The 23025-nt window shown below is 38.4% G+C and overlaps 1 protein-coding gene across 3 annotated transcripts in view; it reads left to right on the top strand.

Annotated features, from left to right (window-relative positions):
* The window catches only part of PCDH15 (protocadherin related 15), a 344988-nt gene that overhangs the window by 37798 nt on the left and 284165 nt on the right, over nucleotides 1-23025 (top strand). For all 3 annotated transcript variants that reach the window (XM_071748909.1, XM_071748908.1, XM_071748907.1), the window contains exon 2: nucleotides 9997-10115. In XM_071748909.1, the coding sequence (XP_071605010.1) occupies nucleotides 10025-10115 (91 nt within the window). In that variant the 5' untranslated portion in view covers nucleotides 9997-10024. The remainder of the gene's footprint in view (nucleotides 1-9996; nucleotides 10116-23025) is intronic.

The following is a 23025-nucleotide window of genomic DNA, read 5'->3' as shown; positions in this document are numbered from 1 at the left end:
CAGTGCTGGTTTTAAGTGTTACTCTAATGGATGTATTATTGCTATTTTGTTAAAACAGAAGCTGTGAAAGTTCTTTCGTTGGTAGTATGTAGTGCTTTTGGACTTCTTTTAAATATTTTTACTTGATAGTTTATTAGAGATAAATATTTGTAAACCCATTTTGGCTGAACTTCTTTGACTTCTATAAATAATCATTAATACAATAATTAAGTTGAGTATTTCAATAAGCTGTTAACCATCTTATGTTTAACCCATCCCAAGGTATGCACTACATTTGCACTAAAGAAATTATCTGGAGTACTTTTAAGTGTTGCAGTGAGGTCCTCTTGCATTACTTTCCACGTGGCTGTGGAAACTTTGAGTAACTGCTATTTCTAAGTTTGCTTGTGATGTTTTATTGTCTCTGCTGCAAAACCTTGTGGTGATGTGCAGTGCTCTTCAATGTACGATGCTGTGTCTCTTAAAGAAATTCAAGATGGGCTGCTGAAGGCATGCAGCAGATTTGGTAAGCTGTCCCAGAATAACAAAAAAAAAAAAAACCAAACCAAAACCAAGCCTGGGCATGTGAGACAACTGTCAGTTCTTTGGTTTAAGGAAAGCAGGGATATGTAAAATCCAGGAAATCTAGACAATAAAGGGCTGAGTTTTGGGGCTTAATGGCAGAGTACTGAGGTGTATCAGCATCTGGAGAAACAGAGGTTCTGGAGATAGCTACCCATGCTTGCTGAAGGAGAGCTGGAGTGATGAGGAGGTTTAGAAGATGGTATGGTTAGATGGAGATGGGCAAATGTAGAAGTTACTGCAACTTCTGTGAAGGTTTTTAAATGAGAAAGAATAAATATGTGAAAACATTAACAAATACTTAACTGCCTCCTTTTCCTCTCAACAAGCTCAGCCAAAGTGTAATCAAAACAAATAATCACATCTCATTATGCTCTTTTTGCTTGTTAAAAAGTGATAAGTGGGTTTTTTGAAGGTAAGATTCCCAAGTACTGGGAAGGGAAATTGTGAAGTGGAGAAAGTGAGAGTACTTGAGGACTGATAGACATGATGCCAGGTATGGAAAAGCTTGGAGAGTAGAAGGGCATATGAGAGAACATAGAGCAGAGCTGGAGGTTTCAAAGAGCCTGTCTAGAATTGGTGAGGAAAAGCAAGTTTGGTGTGCAGGACTTGGACCTGACAGAGTGAAGGGGAGCTAGGAATGCAAGACAGGACTCCATTGGTTTTAGATTGCTGTTAGATGGGAGCAGAAGGAAAATGAAGGGCAAGCCTAGTGAGCATAAGCAACAGGAAAGTTATTCAGGGCTTGAGATAAAAGATGGGCAATTAGCAACAGGTATGTGGATAAAATAATGGAGAGCTTGCATTTGTCTGGAGTAGCAAGCTCTCAAATCCAGCTGCTCAGACTGACGAGGCTGCCCAACAAGACTGGAGTGATGTATGAGAGAGGTCTATACCTAACAGTTGTGTAACTGAATACGTAAGGTTGTTTCATGTTTTGGAGCCTTCTTGTGTACTTGGCTTCTGGATAAAAGAATTCCTTAAGTGCTGGTAACCATGTCACAGAAAATGGTAACTGATAATGCATTGAGTGACCTAGTAAACAATGAACTGATAAAACATGAAACTTGCTAATTACTCCTCTGTGCTAGAAAATTAATCTCAGTTCTTTGTTAAATAAGTTAATTTACAATGAGCAATGCTGAGGAGTCTGGTCTCTGGAGAGTTTAGAAAGGGACTCTCTCCTTGAGTCTAGATTGTATAGTGGTGTGCCTGGCTCAGTAATAAGAGAGGGAACAGACTTACTTCAACAAAAGCATCAGTAGTAGAAGAAGCAGGAATGAACAAGTTAATGGATAGAGCTGGGACAATTGGAATATTTTGACTATAACATGAATAGGTAGGATCTTCTTTAAAGAAGATCTTGGGAAAGATAGATACTTAGACACAGAAATTCAGTTTTTATAATGGCTCTCAGTGAGCCATTTTAACTTGTTTATCTTTTCCTAAGGGTACTGCATAGTAAAACTATTTATTGTATACTCCTGACAAGGGCTCTGGCTGTTGTGTGACAGTAGCTGCAGCTGGAGACTGAAGGTCCTTTTGGGAGCTGAGCAGTGACGTGTCTCTTCTGTCCTCCAGGCAGTGAAAGAGCTGGCTGCCTTCCAGGCTTGCTTCTTTTAGCTATTTTTGCTATTTGCTGCTATTTTTGACAGCAGCTCTCTCCTGGCCAAAGCCCACTGGCATTTATTTAGCTTCCCTGCAGCACAAGCAAAGAGTTGTGTGTCTGTGGATGCTTTTTCTTCCTCACAATTCATGTGGTTAGCTACTATGAGAATCTTATAGCTCTTTGAGAACTTGGATGGCAGCTGGGAAGAGCCTGAAATTTCAAAGTATTTGAGATTTCAAAAATCCTGCATTCTTTCCATTGCAGTGACACCAAGGTATTCCTTAGTTTTCACTTTAAGAAAACCCTATTTGATCCTCTGTATTGAGTAAGCCCAATGATGGATCCTTGAAATGAAATACCTCTGCCAGGGGAGAAACTGAGAGATTTCTGGGATATCACCCAATACTTATCTTGCAGTAAAAGCAGTGGAAGTGATCTTCTACTTTGTACTTCTATGTCAAAATACATTTTCATTATTACCTAGCAAAATAGTCTTCAATTCAATGTATAATATAAGCTCTATGTGCATATTTTGTAAAGAAAAAGGATGTTGAAGAAATAACTTAACTACTTCTGACTAATAGATTATATTTCTTTAAATGTTTTTATGTTAAGCCGTTAATGTTACTTCTTAAGTGAAGTCTTCTGGCACTCTTGTAAGGGGTTTTATGACATCTTTCCCCACTCCTCTTTCTAGAGCCACTATCTTGAAAGGAGGTGTTTCATGTGTAGGAATTAATTTGCTAAACTGTGTAATTCACATATGGTTAAGAGACTGTAATACTGATAATCTAATTGTTGCATCACTTTAAAAAGATGTATCAAAGCAGTCCCAACTCGTGATGCAAGCAGGAAGCAAGTCATTCTCCACCCATACCTTAGTGTTTTGATAAAAGGAGTAAAGCAATTTGACAGAAAACAAACTCCCTTGTGTTCCAGCTAACCCTCAGATATGAGAGAAGTGGCTTGGCTTAGATGGAGTAATAGCCAATTTTGCATTAAAAGTACAGGTTTGATGCACTACTACCACTACACTATCCATCTAGTCGTGCTTGTCATGAACTTTCACTGCCACACTTAAGAGTTTGATGGCATTCAATGAAATTTTTCACAATAAGATTAATGCACAGTGTAATTTATTGAAGCAACAGTGCACAAGCTCTTTAGATTGCTGCCGATGAATTCCCTGTCCTCAAAGCACGTGCAGATACCTCAGTTGTGAATAATGCAGCCTGGCCAAAAATGCATTGGAGAAAGTGACTAAAGATTTACACTATTCCCAGGGAGGTGCTCAGTACAGTTGAGTGTTCAAATTTACACAGTGTTGTGCTGCTCACTTGCTTCGTGTTTAAAGGTATCGACTACAGAAAATTCAGAGCACAAGCTCAGCGAGGGGTGGTTGCACCTTAGAGGCAGGTAGCTTCTGGGGCTGGAGATGTGTTTTGGTATTATAATGAGATTATGATGAGCAAAGGTCACTTAAAGGACAGCATTTTGTCAAAAAGTGTCTGGTTGTTGGCCCACAATATCAAAAGTGCAGGTGGTTGATACTGTTGTCACAGAGCATGGCCTTGGGTCTCCACTTCACTCCACCCTCCATGCAATTTCTCTTGGAGGTAGCACATGAAGTTTCCCTGATATTGCCAAGAAAAAAAGAAAACACACAAAAAAACCAAAAAACCAAAAGTAATTAACATAGAAAATAACAGAGAGTGAAATACTACTGTAAAATACCCAAACCTATGCAAACATTGTCCACATTAATCCAAAACTGAAAACTAAGGCCTATATTTCAGCACAACAGGGAGTTTCAGTATTTTAAAACATTTAAAATAACCCAGTTTGCAAAGAAAAATCTCCATTTTGTCTGCAGTACGAAACAGGCCATTGGTTTATTCAGAGCACAAATGGCCTATTAACACCTATTAACATGTTTCCATATGAAACATGGAATATAGTAGTGCCATGCCACATAAACAGTCATACAGCTATTATTTCTTTAAGTGTTTGCTTACCATTAACAAGTTTGCATACTTAAAAAGAAATTATTAATTATATATTAACTCAATAGACATATTAACAAGCACTTGCCATTTAATATATATGTCAAAACCAATGGTTCCCATGAAATTGTCATGCTTGGATAACTGATAAAGCATGTAAAAAAACCATCAAAGTCTCATTTATTTGTATAGTAATAATTTATGAACCAGCAAGAACTCCTTCAAGAATCAGAAGTTACACATGGTGCTTAGTAGTGTTGCTCTTTATACATTACAATTGTGATCAAAGATCAAAGCATAAATAATATATTTTTAGAAGTATAAAGCACTGAATTGTTTAAACACAAGAAAAATAAGTATGTACAGTTTTACTATGAGGCTCATCTATATTATTCCTAATCAGATCAACTCTTTCAAAGATTGTAGACACAAAATCAAGGAGTTCCCAAAGGGCAAATATTTATCCTGAGGGAAGTGGTATCATAATATATCAGACATGTCAGTAGAAACAGAGAGAAAGCCTCTTACAGAAGCCAAAAAGTAGATGAATTTGCATTACAGTTTAACAGTGTTCCTGACTTGGTTAAAGCTATGGTCCATTAAACTCTGTGTCCCAAATGTTTTCGTTGCTAAAGCAATTATGTTCAACCACCAACATTAGAAAAAAAAAAAAAAAAAGTTAAACACAGGAACAGACAAAAAACCCCTCTCTGGTTTGTCTCAATGCTGTTCTTACCTAGTGTCATTTCATATGATAGGCAGCAGATGTCCTGATGCAGGTAGGCACAGAGGAGTGCTGACCCATTTGCTTTTAGCTGCTCCTAGTTCCATGCAAACCAAACACAGCAAAGCACTTACACGAGCAAGCAGATGGGGCAGGTACAGCAGAACTCAGTACCAGGACCTGACATCCACACTAAGTATCTATCACAGCAGGTTCTTACTTCTGATTAGCTTGGGTCCTCAGTCTGAATCACTGGTGGAGCACATCAGCTGGAAAACACTTTTGCTTGAGGCTTAACCAAAAACAAAAATAAAATCCAGATCTCAAGATCAGACCCCACCCCAGCTATTTCAGGGAATCTTAGAAGGCTGAATGTCATCCCACAAACTCCTATGCTCAGTCCCAGGCAGCTGCTGAGGCATTTCTCATAGCACTTACTTAGGACCAAGAGAAGAGCCAGCGAAGGACAGCTTCAGCTGTGAACCAAAGCCATGGAAGGTATTCATGGCTCTAATTCAGTGGCAAATGTGAATAACTCCATTTACTGTTATCAAATATCTGTGTAAATTCTGTCCTGAAGATTAATTTAAGCCTAAGCAAATATTTGACTGAACAGGGGTTATAGTGAATGATTTCCATTACAAATAGAACCCTTTATCCAATTTTGGATGTTCCAAAAATCAGTACACTATGACAGTTTTAATTTCACTAACACTGCTTGAGAACTTGATATGTAAGTATTTCAGCCTAATGACTTGAGGATTTACTCAACCCCTATCATGTTAGTTAGAAGGCTTTCATACTATAGAATTAGCACAAGTAGTATGCACTTTGTTACTGTGCTCTCCTTGAATAAAACCCTTCAGTAATACAAAGATTTTTAAGCTCAAGCTTCAAAACCAGACATGCTCATAACTCCACTCCCTTTTCACAGCTGCTGGATCTGTTCTTATGAATCTGTTCCACATAAATATACATATTAAAAATAGAGTAGCATTACTGCTGAATTTGTGGCTCTTCTCCTGTTCTGTGCTTACCAAGGTTTTCAGTTTTCAGCCTTACTCAGAAAGAGCGTTTTTAGAAAGCGAAGAAATTAATGTAAAAAAAAAAAAAGTCAATTATATGAAAATCTTTTTTTCAGAATCTTTTATAAGGAATCTGTTCCATTCAACATGTGTCATTAGTTTATGTAACCATGTCCTCAGTTTTGAAAGACTTTTTGCAGCTTCTATTTCCATACCATGAACAATTCTGCATGGACATTTTTAAAATGTTTTTTATGTCAGCCACTCATGGCTGTCTGTTTTGAGTGACTCCATGTTTCTGCCCTCAACTTCAAACAAATGCAACATTTGAAGTACTGTAAGAACACCTGATCTTAAAGTAAGTGTTCAGAATTACTGTAATTTTATTGCACTGTAAATATACTTAAGGTGCTTGGATGTGGTAACTCATATTTGATATTTTGGGGTTTTGTAGTCACCTTTATCCCCTCTTAAAATTTACTGAATTGTATCCATCTTGTATTGAAATCTTGTTTAGTACCTGGCCTTTTGGCTGATGCAGTATTTACACTGGTGAGAGGAGAAGGAAAAATAAACAAAACTGAAGTGAGATGAGGAGACATGATTGCTCCTTGGAGTGTGATTATGCCAGTTTGCTGCTGTCAAGCTGTAAACATCTGTCTCCAGTGATTGGCTGCTGCCACTGCTCCTCTGGGAAATTTTCTGTCTATTTTTGTTTCCTGGTACAGCTGTAGAGTCAAACAGGGAATACTCTGGAGAGTATTTTGAAACTTTTCCTTTTTTTTTTTTTTTTTTTTTTTTTTTTTATGCAGACATGTCAGGAGGTAGAATTACCTGAAACTTCAATTCTTTTTCTTTGAAGTTTTTTGTGCTTTGTGTATAACTTCCTATTTTTATAGTCACATCAAAATTTAAAATTCTAATGTAGCAAAATTAGAATATTTTCCAGGAAAATACTGAGTCTTTTAGACTTGTATATTTTTACTTTACAGCCCCTCCTTCAATCATAAATTCATAACTGTTCTGTGCCCTATCAGACTGGATCTAGAGCTACAGACTGTATTTCTAACAGGTTATCTACTTTTGGGGACTTTGAAGTTACTTGTCATTTGGTGTGAGCTGTTTCTGAGTTAGCAGAATCTGTTTAAATTAAAAATATTCTTGCTTTCAACACTTCATACCAGTTTTTTTCTGTTACTAATAGAAGGGAAAAGGGTAGCCAATTATTCTGTTGTATTACAGTTGCATATAGAGATGCTTATTCTTAGAAAACCAGTGTTGGTATCTTCATGGTTCACCAGACATATCATCAAAATAAAAAAACACCCTGCAAAATTCTGACCTAAAATCTCTCCAGAGAAGACTCAACTCAACTATGTCAGCAAAGTTCTGAATAACTTTGTAAAATAGAACATTGTGATTGGTGGGGTTTTTTTCCAAGATTGCAAAATGATATATCAGAGGCCTCCGAAGAGTGTATATGAATTTCTTTCTCTATCTTACAAAGTGTAAATTCCATATGGATGTGATCTTTCAAAGACTGACCTAAAGACTAAGATTGTCTCCTGAAGAACCACTTTCTGGTTTTGAGGTGTAAAAGGTTGAGAGCACTTGATCACAAAGGCCCCTAAAGTGATGACTGGCTGCTTAAACTGAAAGAGACCAAGCCTATTTCTTTTAGGATCACCTCTTCTTGTGAGAGGTGTCACAGTTTAACACTGGGCTGACAACCAAATGACAGATGCCCCCTCTCCTCCCTGATAAAGAAAAGAGGGAGAATAAAGGGGAGGTTTATGGGTTGGAAACTAAACTACACAGCTTTAATGAAACAGCAGTGATAAAAAGAGGAAAAATTACTAAATATATACAAACATACAGAAAAACAATACCACATTCCTCCACCCTCTCCCACTATAACTCTCACGTCGCCACCGAGGCTGCAGGGCAGCCCTGGGAAAGTCCAGGCTGGACTCCTGGAGTCAGCAGCAGTCGGGAGCTGGAGGCAGGAACACACAGATTCAGGCTGGCAGGGATCAGGACCACAGGCAGAGGAATGGATGGAATCCTCCCAGGATGCTGAAGCAGACAGGGACAGGTGAAGAAGGGGGAATGTGAGGGGTGAAGGGCAAAAAGGAAGGTGATGGCAAAGGGACTTGACTTGTCATTATACCTCAAATTTATAGCAAGTATGATGCGTATGGGATGGAATACTCTGGTCAGTTTTGGTTGCCTGTCTTGTCCAGTGGCCTTGGTTCTGCACACCATTCTCTAGCCATAACTATAAACATTGAGTGTTATCAGTCCTAGAAGCAGACACTGACTGAGAAACTTGCTGTTAATTTCAGCAAGTGCAGCTACTTATCAGAATTGAATAAATTTACTGAATGTAAAATTACAAGACATAAAATTAGCTTAATCCTAGCTCAAACCAGGACAGAGAGCAAAAAATGGTAAAATAGTGACAATTTCACATCCTCAAAAGTACCCAGGAAGTCTAACATAGTCCAACAACGTCACTGGGTTAATTTGCATCCATTTGCACAATGCGGAGACATTCGGCTTTTATTTAAAAGTCGTAAACTAGAATATATTATGGTGAAAGTCATTCCTTTTCTTTGAAGGTACTGTTGACTGAATGACTTCTGGACTGGCTTAGCAGAAATTTAGGTGACAATAATGAAATGAGCATCTTGGTAATGAGAAAGAAGGAAAAAGCACTTTTGAGCAACACTGGCAAACTGGTGGGTTCCTCAAGGAAGAGATTTTTATTTTTTTTTCCTCAGAAAAGAGCTAGTTTTTCTTTTTCTCTACGAGTAACATATTTGTCCAGTTACTGGCAACATAATTGATCAGCTTGAAGCTTCCTTTTCATTGCTGTCTAACAACCTTTTAATTAGTTTTTTCTTATGACTTATGGGATCTTTGCTAACAATTCTGGTCTCCTTGCATATATAGGAATAAAAGGACGTTCTGAAGGGTCTGAAATTCTCATTTGAGCTGTCTCTGCTGGAGTAGGGAGCAGAATCTCTGGTAGAAATGCCAGTGAAAGAGGAGACAGGAGGGAGGTGGATGCTTTTTTATGGTTCACAGATACTGTATCATGTCTTGAATTCATTAATTTCTGTAACCTTGAACTTTTTTGTCAAGACTGATGTTTGTCTAGCTGAAATTAAAATGAGCAATCCCAAGAGATTCAGACTGCTTGCTTCAATTAGACACAGGCTGCCTCACTGTTGTATAATATTTAAGGTCTTCCTGAGTTGCTGTCTGTTGCAGCTGTCTGCCTGCTGTGACTTGCTGCTAGTGATCAAGGTGGGAAGAATGCTACTTGACTGAAGACAGAGATGAGAAAAACATTCTCCTCGAGTTTCTTAATGCATGCTCATGTTCATCTTGTTTTGTTTCGTTTTGGTTTTTTTTTTTAAAGGGGAACAGTTTATATCATAGCACCCTTTCCTTCTTATTAGCCAGAATGTTTTGCAAGTTGCTATTGTTTGGAACAAATTCAGATCTTAGAGAAATTCTTGGCTTGTCTGGTACTTAGAGAAACTGTCACCTGTTTCTGTCAGTGGAAACCCTGCTTCCTTGTGGCTTAGACAACTCTTGAGTGATCTGATTTCTTTCCCTAATCTGATAGGTACTTTGTGTATGTGTGTTACGTCACTTAGATGCTGTCCATACATCTGTGTTTTCTATAAGCTCACTTTGTGGAAGGAAATTGATAGCACTTCAGTGAAGTCTCACTGATGGAGGATCAGATAGTGTTAATGCTGAGGATGTTAAGTATTGGAGCAATAAAACAGCTTTATGTAACTTACTGTAGTTGTTCACTCAAAATATGCTACGGAGTTCATCAGGACCTCTCTTGGCCAGTTTATTTTCCTGTTTTGTTTGCTTGTTTGTAAATGTGGGATTTTTCCTCCTCTGCTGGGAATGAATGAACAGTCTGTCTCATGAAAGATGGCCATCTATGGGTGCCACGTGTAGTTCCATAGTTACCTAGAAACATTTTGGAATCACTCACTTTTGTATGGGTTTCTTGACTAATGCCTGTATCCCATATTTCTTTTTCAGATCTACCTTGAGTGAAGTTTGACAGAAAATGTTACAGAGGTTTTGTCTCTGGAAATGTTTACCTGTAGGGATTGCAGTTGCTGCTATCTTAGCAGGTTGTTTGGCCCAGAATGATGAAGGTAAGGTTTCTGCATGGGGGCAAAAAAAGTAGTTTGATATGTGGTAGGGAAAAGAGGTTACAATAAAAAAAAAAGTCTGGGTATATTTCATTATTTTAAGCATCTGATGATTATTATATCTTAGAAATATGCTGATTTAGCAGGCAAGATCTTAAGGTATGATTATTCAATATTGTACTCTAACATTACAATTTATTTCCTCTTGTTCTTTGGTCAAATACTTTCCTTTTTTTTTTTTTTTTTTTTTTTTTAATTGACAATTAAAGCACTCAGGAATATAAGAGAGGGTTGTTAATGGGCTGTCTGTGTATCTGACAAAAAAGTTAAAATCCCATAATGAGGGTCTTCTAGAGAATGCTTCAGAAATTCTGAAATGTGGCACCAGTAGCTCATGTTCATCTTCACAGCATCTTGGTAAAATTTGATTAAGAGATACCAGAAATACGTTTTGCCAGTTATCTATAGCAATAAAAAAATTAAAGACCTGGATGACTATTTATTTTTTGAAGACTTAAAAAAAGCTGAAGAGAACTTTCACACAGTTTTCTTTAAATACTTGTAAGAATAATGAGGGGAATAAGCAAAAAGAAATTATGGTTTCAGAAGGTTTGTTATGAACTTGCTCTTTATAAATATCACTTACGCCTTCCATGCATATTTGACTTGCAGCTGAATATTCTTTGAGCAAATTCGGTTGTGGCTGTTGTGAAGTTTGGTTTTCAGGACAACTCTTCAGTCCTACTTGAATTTTGCTTGGGTTTTCTTGGTATCCAGTAGAATGTATATTTTTCTTACTCTGTTACTTGTTCTCCAAATGTGTTTATTTTCTTCTATCCTCCAGCCTAGTCCGACCTTGTATTTGATGTCTGTTATATACAAGAAAACTTCCTTCATTTTGTCTACTGTTATACACTATCATTATAGCTTCATTCTTGATGCTGAAGTGTATGAGCTGCTCATATGCAGATACTTGATCTGTGCTTGTATACAGTTAGCTTACTTTTTAATATTTTATTATACTGAAGGAGTCTTGGACAACCCTGATCTCCTTTTATGACACAGTGACCTGCATATTAGATGAGGGAAAGTCTGTGAACGTTGTCCGTCTTGACTTCAGTAAGGCATTTCACACAGTTTCCCACAGCATTCTCCCAGAAAAGTTGGCTACTCACAGCTTGGATGGGCATATGGTTTACTGGCTTAAAACTGGTTGGATGGCTGGGCCATCCCCTAGGGCTCAGTCCCAGGGCCACTTCTGTTTAACATCTTTACCAGTGATGTGGACAAAGGAACAGAGTGCACCCCTAGTAAATTTGCAGATGACACCAAGCTGAGTGGAAGTGTTGACCTGCCTGGGGTAGGGAGGCTCTACAGAGGGATCCAGACAGGCTTGATCAATGAGCCAAGGAAAATTGCATGAGTTTCAATAAAGCCAAATGTCAGGTTCTCACTTTGGCCACAACAACCCCCTGCAGTGCTGCAGGCTTGGGGAGGAGTGGCTGGAGAGCTGCCCAGCAGAGAGGGACCTGGGGGTGCTGATTGACAGCCAGCTGAACATGAGCCAGGAGTGTGCCCAGGTGGCCAAGAGGGCCAATGGCATCCTGGCCTGTATAAGGAATAGTGTGGTCATCAGGACCAGGGAGGTGATGTTACCCCTGTACTTGTCACTGGTGAAACTGAACCTTGAGTAGTCTTCAGTTTGGGCCCTCTTACTACAGAAAGGACATTGTGCTACTCAAGAGTGCCCAGACAGGGGCAACAAAGCTGATGAAGGGTTTGGAGCACAAATTTTAGAAGGGGTGGCTGAGGAGGCTGCGGTTGTTCAGCCTAGAGAAAAGGAGGCTGGGGGAGGCCATATTATTATCCACAGCTACCTTTAAGGAGGTTGTAAAGAGGTGAGGATCGTTCTTTTCAGTGAAGTTACAAGTGACATGAAAGAGGTAATGGTCTCATGTTGTGGCAGGGGAGGTTTGGGGCAGGCAGAATCTCTTCATTGAAAACGTTGCCAGGCAGTGGAACAGGCTGCCCAGGGCAGTGGTGGAGTTATCACCCTTTGGGGGGTATATGAATGGTATAGACCTAGTGCTTTGGGATGTGGCTTAATTAAGGTCTTGTCAGTGTAAGTTAATGATTGCACTCAATGATCTTGAAAGTCTTTTTCAGCTAAGGTAATCCTGTGATTCTGAGTAGGACCATTTTGCTTTTCAATATTGGACTTGGTGTAATGGTTGCCAAGTGGTCTTTGAGCTGCAAAGTGCTTGATTTGGGAGAGGAGAGGCTGCATGACAGTGACCTGTTCCCTGGTGTGCTCAGCAGCAGGGGAAGAAGTGGATGCTGGAGAGTGAGGGGAATAAGCTGAAGGGATGAGGGGAATCAGGATTATGGGACTGCATTAGGCTCCATCTGTTTGGGGGTCATGAAAAGAGATCAGTCATGGCAATCTGAAAATACGAAGTGATACTTTTTACTGTCATCTTTTTTGCACTCACACATGCAACATCTTAGCATTAATCTGAAGAGACATCCTTGATCAAAATAACATTATGAATTTCAGTTGAGTATTGATTTCTAGTTACACTGGAACAAGACTGAAATGTGCAACGAATGTAGCTCTGATGCCCCAGAAAATACAGTAGCAGACAGTTTGATATTTTAAAATAGGAAAATGGATTCCCCAGGTTTTGATTTATGTTCCTTTGTACTTATATGACAATTTCTGTGTTCATTAATGTTGCCATCTCAGAAAGTATGCAGATGGTATGTACCTTTTTGTTACGGTTAATTTAGAAGAAGGGAAAGATACTTGTCCTCAGTTTTATATAAATCTATTATTCATGAATGCTAATGTGACTGAAAATGTATAGCAACATCCTCATTAAAAAAGCTGTAAACATGTAGTTGCAGTTAGTAATCTGGTTTTAATAGCACTGTTGCATGGTAGGATCACATGGTAGGAATGTGCAGCTTCTTCTTTTCCATGTTAGGAGTTACTGGGAGCAGGTGAAAATTGCATCACTGACAGGCAGCAATGGCAGCAGAAACTCAGCTGATTAGAATTTTTTTTCTTCTATAAATTGCCTTACACCTCTTTAACTTTTAATTTGCTTCTTATGTTGAATGTTTGCAATATTTCAGTGCAAATTTGCTAATAAGGCTTGTGTCACTAGGAAATGTAGAAACCTGAAAATACAGAACGTTTTGAAGTCCTGTCTAAATTTTATGGATGAATTTGTTAACAATCTGGCAAATCCAAATATTCAGGACTTTGGAGATGGTATTCAGACAGTATTGGGGTGTTACAGGCTTAATTTACATTCTTGAAAGTTTGTGTTTTCTGTCTAAGTCAGTGTTTCAGATGAGTTTAAAAGGATCCCTGCTAGTGTGCCCACATTGTGATACTCTTTCTTGGGCTTTTTTGTGGTTTGTTTTCTTTTTGTGTTTTTTATTAGTCCTGGCTCATGCCATTTTGTTTAGCACAAATCCCAAACTTCATTTTATACCTACTGATAATATTCTTATATGTAGTTTGAACAGAGCAGATTTGCTTTTCAATGAACATAGATGCATACAGCTAAGGGTACTTCAATGGGGTAAAGTTCAGAAATGCTGGTTATTGAGGATAATGCAGCACCACGATGCAAACTTGAGAATTAACTGGGTTTTTTCCCCTCCATATTAAGGAAAGAGTAAATCTAGCAAAAGGTACTCCTAATATGTTCAAGGTACTTGTACAAATACTATAATGCTACAATAGAAAAAGCCAGGCTGGGGTACTGGTTATTTAACAAATGTCACCCAGCTAATGAGATAATGCTTATAAAAGCAGTTGCTTTGAAATATATTTCTTGAAGCAAAATAGTTCTGTACTTACATTATTGCACAGAAGTACTTTGGCATGTCTGGGACTGGTAGGGTTGTTCTAATGTGGAATAACAAAATTTGTAATCTAACAGTTAACATATAAAAGATGTGGTCTTTTAGCAACTGCAGTTTTAAAAAGTGTAGTTATGTGAACAGCAGAACAATCATGAATGCGAACAGGAAAAATCAATTATGGCAGAAATTACAGTTTGCTTCCTCATATCTAGCATGCAAATGATCCATTTGCATGGCTGTAGCTGTGTGTACTTAAGTTTTGCTCCACTATCTCATATTTTCTCAATTTCATGTTTTTTCTTGACCTCTTGAGTCATCACAACTTCCCCAGCCACAACAAAGTAGCCTTAAAAACTTTATCAAAGACTAGTTTGGAAATGGTTAGGTCGCTTTTTTCCTATATTTGTTAGAAAGTTTCCCTATTATCTCGCTTGTTCATTTGGCTCAATGCCATTGCCTTGCAGAAATTAGACAAATCATTCATGGCTAGTTGACAAGAGCTGATGTAAAGCGAGTATGTAAAATCTACTGATGCTTTACATCTACTTCCATCTCTTTTTAATAAAAAACACACACTCATCTTCCTCCCCAAAATAATATTTAAACCCTAATTATTTAGTGTAAAAAGTTATCACAATAATCTCTGTACTGTTGATACACTCATTCAGTATTTTCTTCCAATGATTTTTCTGTATTGCTCAATCAGGTGGTCTGCTAGAATAAATTTAAGACTGTGGGTGAATGAGTAATGTGGGTTATTTGTTGTTTGGTTCTTTTGTTTGCTTGCGTGTTTTCTGAAAAAGAAATCTTATTTTACACTTTATGCTGCCCCTGGTTAGCTGTTTTCCAAGCAGGAGAAATGCTACTATGATTTTGTTGTTTGTTTTGTTTTATCAATATTTTCTCTTAAATAGAAATAAAAATGTCAGCTATAGCCTTGCAAAGTGTGAAATTATTTGAGTTGCAATGTTATTTTTTTTTTCCTTTTTTCTTTTTAAACACTTCAGCAGCAGTTTTTGGTCAGTAAAGAGGGCTGCTGAATTTAAAGGCTGGCTGTGTGCACTTTCATGCCATATGAAAATGATTCAGCAAAAAGGCAGAAGTGACTGAGTACCCTGTGTATTCTCTGTGATGATGCTGGGATGGACGAGGCAGGCAGTCCAGCTCCTAACATCCTTAGAACAATCAGGCTGTAGGATATAGCTAGGAACAAGCCTCCCATTAGGCAGTAGCCTATCAAGTTCTTTCTGCTCAGCCTGATTCTTTCAGTACACGAGGTATTGTGTGCTGGGTTGCCTAGATGATACGGTTACAAACATGGATGGTTTTTGGGTGTCCTAGGACCTGACTGACCTGAGCCATCCCTTGGTGTGATAAAAGCTGTGAACACTGAGCTGATGCTTTTCCTCCAAGGGTCAGGTGAGAGGCACATCTCAGAAGGGAAAGCCTGGTGTGTCCCCTCTGTAAGACTGGTTTGGACTTGTGGACTTTCATAGGTGTTCTGGGTTGATGTGCCATGTTTTGGTAGGGATGCAGGGGCACCAGGGTTGGCTCCTGTGAGAAGCTGCAGAAAGCTCTCCTGGCTCCAAAAAGTCTGTCCCCACCTCTGGCTAATGTGGAGCCCATCAGTGACAATGGATGTGTCTTTGCAATTAACATATTAAAGAAGGAAAACAGGGGGTTTTAAGTCCTCAGGGCAGAGGAGGGAGGAATATAAGAGGGGAGAGCAATGCTGGAGCAGATACCAAGGTTGGTGAGGAAGGAGGGGGAGAAGCTGCCTGAGCAGAAGTTCCCCTACATCCCAAGATAGGACTTCCAGCCCATGGAGAACCAGTGGAGCAGCCAGTGAAGGATCACAGTTGAGCAGAAGTGGAGCTGCTGCCATGGAGGACCCCGTGCCCGGGGAGGTGACTGTTCCCAAAGCAGGCCATGACTCTCTTCTGTGGGAGTGACCCCATGCTGGACTAGGAGAAGACTGTGGGGAATTCTTCTCCCCCTGAGGAGGAAGGAAGGAGCAGCAGAAAACAGCCTGTGATGAATGGACTGCAACCCCCACTCTCCGTTCCCCTGTGCTGCTATGGGGGTGGAGGTAGAGATATTGGGAACAAAGTGATTTGAGCCCAGGAAGAAGGGGGAGTGAGGTGAGGTGTTTAAGTTCTGGTTTTTTCTCTTTTGCCCTGTTCTGGCTTGATCAATAATAACGTAAATTGTGGTTTTTTTTTCCCGGTTGAATATGTTTTGCCCATGACCTTAACTGTTGAATGAAGCCCTCCTTGTCTTTGTCTTGGCACACCAGGTTTTAGGTGGATTTCCTCCCCAACACCCCAAATGGGGAGGGGGAGTGAGTGGCATTGTGGTCCTTCATTTCTGGCTGTGTCTAAACCATGACAACTCTAACTCCAATGATACTGGACTGGGCTCCTGAAACTCAGCAACAGTTGTGTCTGTGCTTTCATACAGTGATTTAGAGCCATAGACTGTGCATATTGAGCAGAGCCCTGTACTGTGCATTTCTGTGCATTAATGGTAATGTTTGAAAAAGTCTTGAGTGGAGAGTGGTATCTGTAAATTTATTTTACAATGTAGTTGATATTTTTACAGAGAGTCAGTTTTCTGGAACAGTGAATCTGTTTGTGATCTCTATCTCGTGTCCCTGTTTCACAGAACCAATTGATTACTGCCACTACCATCAGTTTCTTTCAGCCAAGACAGATGGTGCCCTGCCATAGTGTTAACAGGATGGTGCTTTCTCACATGTGGTAGATTTCTCTCATGATTTTGGAGGATGCAGTTGGATTCATGTGTATTGCTGGATGCAGAGGGTTATACTGCAACCGTAGTGTGTGGTTTTCTGCAGTAAAACTCTTCAGTCATGGATACCCAAATGTAATTGCAAGCATGCATAAATTAATGACAAGTGGGTATGCACATGTGCATTTAACATCTCTTTTGTCAGGAGCATAAAGACACTGGAGACAACAGCGTCTCCTGTGCTTGGGTTTCTTATCCTTGGGTTAGCTCATTCTCTCCAGCCTTAAATTAGCTGCCAAGGTTCCCCTTCTGCACAGATGCATATTCTTAATTTCAATCTAAACAGAGTCCACTTGCTGTAGATGGGACATTACAACTTTAATTACTCAAAATAGTTTTCCAAGCAATCCTTGGTTTTGTATTTTTTGTGTAGTCCCACATGTTCTAACATTGTTCCCCACAAGATAAAATCCATCTGCACTAATCTAGTAAATCCACACCTCGATTACCTGGAGAATTACTGACACCTCTGGCCAGATCAGCAGAACCTGCTTGTTTAATTTTATTCCAGTTTTCTCTTAAGCATTTAGTAGGGTACTACATGTAGCAGTAAGATAGCTCATACTAATTGACCATATTTCTTAGTATAAGGCCCTTCATAAGAACAACTGTAAATATTTTAACTTGGTTATTTGTTGAAATTACTTTGGAGGAAATCAGGCTTTGACATTTTAGAGAGCAACAGTCTGACATAAAAAAAAATAATGGAGATCTACAAATGACAGCATTTAAAATCCACATATGTTCCTTAGTGCCATATTGTTCATTATGTACTTTGCCTATTTTTTTTTTTAATTGCAGGTACTATGCTGACTTATTTGTATTCACACATTGCATATGTAGTAGTAGTTTGGAAACTGAGGATTTCTAGGTGTGTCGTGGTGACATGGGAGGCTAGCAGTCTTTTTTTTTTTTCTGCAGTAGACTATTTGTGTTAATTCAGAATCCTTGAGCTGCTTAGGGTTGGAGTCGGCTGTAGGTAGCCTGCAAACATAGATGGGAAGAACTTATAAATACAGTCTTCATAGCACAAGTGTCTTTTTTTCTTGAGTGCAGTTGATTTTCAAACTAACCCTTTCTGAAAGTATTTTCATAAGTTGAAGAAATAGGTCTCAAGAAGAAATTGGATCTATTGGGGAGCTCAGAGTTTCAGTGTTCTCTGCCACAGATTTCATAGCTACCAGAGGACTGGTGAGGAAGGGAATGAGATGGAAATAGAAACACAGAGATGTTTCCTGAGCAGAAACATGAGTTTCCAGAATTCATGAAAACCCCCCTTTTTAAAAAAAAAAACTCTTTAAATTCAGAGTGTGGGGAGAAACATCTATGTGCTTCTTCCTTTTTCTCCAGATTTTGCCTTCTTCCTGCTGGCTAGGAGTTCTAGTGCTCATTCTTTTTCATGGGCAGTCTTGTATAAATACCCATTTTTGTGCATTGTAACAACCTCTCCCTTTGGGGTTTCTTGTTCTGCCACTGAACTTTATACCAGCTTGACAGGCTGCATATTCCTTCTGCTCCTCTGCCCTTTCATTCTACTTTCCAAACTCTCATCTCATTTTTCTTTGTCTTGCTGAGTCCAGCAGTTAGAATTGTTTTCTGAATGTTTATTGACACTGTCAGAGGTTGACAAATAAACTGTGATAGAAATTACCTCCCTGTTGCTACTACGTTTCAATTTAATTTGGAGGTTTTTTTGTGAGAAGTATCTGTTTAAAACAAGGCACAGGAACTCCATCTCGGTCAAAACTTGATTTTATTCTTATTTGGTTTTCATGTAATAAGAGCTGTTGCATAGCTGTGTCCTTTAGGAGCACAGGTTCTGTGAATTATGAATTACAGACTGGGTTTTGAATCATTTCAAATTGCTCACTTTTGCTTAAGTTCAATTAATTTATATGTCAGGAGTGCCATTTTTAACTGCATCAATAACAAGAATAAGTTTTCTAATATGTGCAAAGAAATGATTGAATAGCGGGTTATCACAGGGGCATCTCCAATAGCAATAAATACAAAGTTTTAAGTAATTAGTATAGAAAAAGATAAGATCAGTAGTACAATAACTAGATTGTTCTGAAAAACATGAAGTGTGGAATCTTCTTTCAGAGGAGATGTTGACTTTCTTGTTTATTACTTGGCAAGTATGGACTCCTATTTAGGACTGCTTTAAATAAGGTCCAGGTTTTTTCAGTGCTTCCAGAAGACTTCTCAGGGTCTCAGTTCATGCCCCAGACAATGGGATCTCTGCTGTGGTGTGTGCAGTGGGAGCAGAGTCTTAGGGCATTAACTGTAAAGGATGAGCTCTCACAGCTCATTTTAATGCATTCATTTTACAGTAATCATTTTCAGATTAGGGGATCATTACTGTTCAGCTGTTGTCTATCATTAAATACAAACAGTGCTTTTCTTGACTAAAGCTCATGTAAACTCAGCCAATCTCTAGGGATTTATATGAAATGCCTGTGATGAGGAAATTGGGTTTTGAACCAAAACCCATAAACAGTCACCTTAAGAAACCCTTAAACCAAACAACCTGCCCTCCTTTTCCACAAATACTGCTGTAGGTTTTGAAGTAACCATAGGTTCTAATTGTTGGCCTATGGTGTCAGGTAAATAAAGCCTTTGTCTTGTACAAAAGATAAGACTATGATAGTAATATATAACTTAAAACAATTAGAACAGACTTGGAAAGATTTTTCTCTTGGAAGACTTTTGCCCCTATGCACAGACTGGGTCTCCTCACAGTCAAGTACCCTTTCTCTCATCTCTTCTAGAGAATCTCTGTTGAATTATAGAAGATATTTTTTTATTTTTTAATTTAGATGATGAAAGATTAACTTTTGAGTAAATGGAAGAAAGCAATAGATGGATTTAAGGAAAAAAAACCAGATTCAAAGACCTTACAAATTTAGTTTTAAAAAAAATCTGTCCTTTAACTGCACTATTTATTAGACAGTGTGTTGAGGCACAGAAAACCTAAATTGGTGCAGAGATTAATAATTTGTATGTGTGGACTACAATGAGCAGAATTAAAATATCTAAATATTATCAAATTACTGTGATGTGCCTAATTAAGCCTGATTGCAAAGTGAAGGGCTGAGGAGGTGAAAATGTCAGCAAGGGAAAGAAATTGCTGATTGGAGTGATAGATTAATGGGATTTTTCTGCAATGGAAGGCTGAACAGATCTAATGTGAATTATCCTAGGAAGGGGAGTTTCACAGGATGAGTGTTGTGATATGGGCTGGAGTGTGTTTACCTAGAATACCATTTCTTGTGGAAAGTGGCAAAGATGATGCCAGTGATAAGAAAGGAATTTGTAAATGAAGCCACTTGCTTAACAAAGGGACAGTGGAAAGTTACTGAAAAATAGTGGAAAAACACCAAGAGAACTTGTGGGAAGGACCCTGGGGAAGGGCTAGAGTATAAATAGGACCCTCAGTATGGAAGAGTGACTGAGTCTGTGCCTCAATACACCACAATTTCTGTTTCCTTTTTTGAATCCAATGGTGATAAAAATGATCGCTTCTTGTTTGGAGGTATTGCAAAATGTTAGGCATTTTTCAACATATGTCTGCAGGGCAGTATAATAGTTCACTTACATTTGCCAGTTTGCTTGATACTGTACCATAATATTGTAGTCTTACTCTATGATTTTTAAACTACTAATTATTTTGCCTCCAGTAGTGATGCAACATTAAATACTTGATTTGTTTGTCTCTTACTATACATCAAATGTGATACCATCTGTTCAGAAAAAGAAGTTATTGACAAAATAATTATTTTTCTCTTCATTTGCTAGAATGAGCTGTTTATATTTATTCAATTATACTGACAAGAAGGATTTTCTGTTAGTAGTATCATCTTGTTTTGGAACATCATTGGTTTGAGGAGCTGCATATAGTTCTGGTACTGCCAAGTATTTTCCTGGCTTAAAGGATATTTCATAGGACAGGAGTTAATTATTTGACCTGCTGTATGAGATTTGCATGAGACTAATTTCACAGCTTATTTTTAAACAGCTGTTTGATAACACTTGCTTGTTGGACCCTGAAGAGGAACATGCAGTCATAAGCAGCCCTGGGCTTCCCTTATTTAAAAATTCAGTTTGAACATCTGGAAGGTCCTGGCTTAAAAGAAGACCTGATGTTGCATTGGTATTGCTGTATGCTTTAGTTTTCATCTTTACTTCATGGCCAGCTGGCCAATGCAGACTGATTCTATGTTTTGAAAAATAGATGGGCTTTTTTTCCTGTGGAGAAAACACAGGAAGGATAACACAGCACAAAAATAAAGCATTCAAAAACAATAGTAAGTTTTGAAAAACTTTAAAAAACAAAAATATCAAAACAGCAGACCATTTTCTCTTCCTATGGTATAGCTGATGGTGATGCTGCATGACAGAACATTTGATATGTTTCATTGTTATCAATGATTATATTATTCTCTTCCATCTTCTTACATAGAAACAATAGGGTTTACTCATCTTTGCAAGTATTTCCTGACTCATCAGACTTCTTTCTTCCATGAAATGCTTGTGATTCTGGCCCATGACTCTCAATGTTTCATCCTGATGGTTGCTGTTGGGTGAAGTTGCGGTAAAGGACACCTTTCAAAAATTTCCAATTTTTTCCTGTTTTTTGGCAATAATCCTTGTGAACAGTGGGACACCTGGCTGTACATTGAGGAGCACTGTTGGTCTGTTGTGTGAGAAGGCTCACACAGCATCAGCAGTTGAGTGATGTGAGTGTGGTTCATGCCCCTGCCTTGTCAATGCACAGAAAGTAATCCCCTGTAAATGAGTCCCACTGCTCAGAATGTGGGGTGAGGAGTTCCCTGTAGCTGATGCTCATTGGGATGGGCACTTGAGGTTTTTGAGCAAGATTTGTACCCCTGTTATTACTTTTAATTTCATGGTGTGTGTGTATAAATATCTTTATGTATATAAATCCAGTATTTCATGCTAAATATAACAGAAGCATTTTTGAATGCAGATAGGTTTTCTAGTAAGAGGCTTTAGAGAGATAGTTGTGATGTTTGCCTTCTAAGAAGCATTTTAAAGATTACTTGAACCCTTTTGCCTACTTAGCTACAGTACAGGAGTTGCTAAAATGGAAAAAAATAGTTTCCCAAATATTATAAATACCATCTCATTTGGTAAGTATTGTTTTGTAAATAAGAGGAGTAAGTTTTAAGTTTTTCATGATTGTTATGAACGTTTTTTGAGCTGTCTGTTCCATTGACCTATCACTAGAAAATCTGCTATTTTATAACATATGCAAGTGTAGCAAATTTTCATAGCTTTATAGCATACATTAATCAAAAATGTTATTTTATGGTCTTTTTTAATAGAGACTTTGTTGGCAGTTTATTCTTCTTCACTAAAATGCCACACTCTGTAGGATAAGTTTCTTATGAGATGCTTACAAAGTGTGTTTGTACTGAGGAAATCCATTTCAGTTCAATGAAATGGGGCATCTGCAGTTCCTGGGAAGCATGATCCAGTACGTGAAGAAGATGCTTTCACCTAATAGAGTTGTGGTTTGGGAATATTAGAGAGGTTTTGTTCAGAAATGCTCTAATAATTTCTGGGTGAACAGAGTGAAAGGGAAACTTGAATTCACCAAGGAGAAAAGAAGCAGCTGTGTAGTATAGCTCTGTGAACCTGTTTTTTCATCTTTCTGAGCATCATTAGTTACAGGTTAACACTGTAAAGCTAAAGAAAGCTCCAAGGATTTTACCTGGTTTCTGGTACTTTTAAAATGAGCTGCTGCATTAACCTTAACTCTATAAAATTCTGGTTATCTCACTGGAGTGAAAAAAAAAAGTCAAATTATTTAAAGGTGAAAATTTACCCGTAGTGGAAAAGAAAATTAAAAGTATTCTGTCACAAAGCTCATAAAGATTTGAGCATTCTCCAGCCACAAAAAAACAAAAACCAGAAAAACCACCAACAAAACAAACCAAACAAAAAACCCAGCAATCGGTGTTGCTTTCCATAGGCTTTACTGGCTGTCTGAGATCTCTCTGGCAGTATCTCAAAGGTATACCAGTGGTGTCCATTTTTCAAATCTAAAGTGCACAACCTGCAGGAAAGCAATATTATTTTTCATTTAATGAGCTTTAACACATGAGCAATTAGGAAAACATAATTGAATTCAGCTAATCAGGAAGACACAGCAGCTTGCCTCTGGGATACTGGTCGACTCAATTGCTCCTCATCTCTC

Source organism: Heliangelus exortis, chromosome 7 (assembly GCF_036169615.1).
Source record: "Heliangelus exortis chromosome 7, bHelExo1.hap1, whole genome shotgun sequence".
Lineage (NCBI taxonomy): Eukaryota > Metazoa > Chordata > Aves > Apodiformes > Trochilidae > Heliangelus > Heliangelus exortis.
This window is presented reverse-complemented; position numbering and strand designations above follow the sequence as displayed.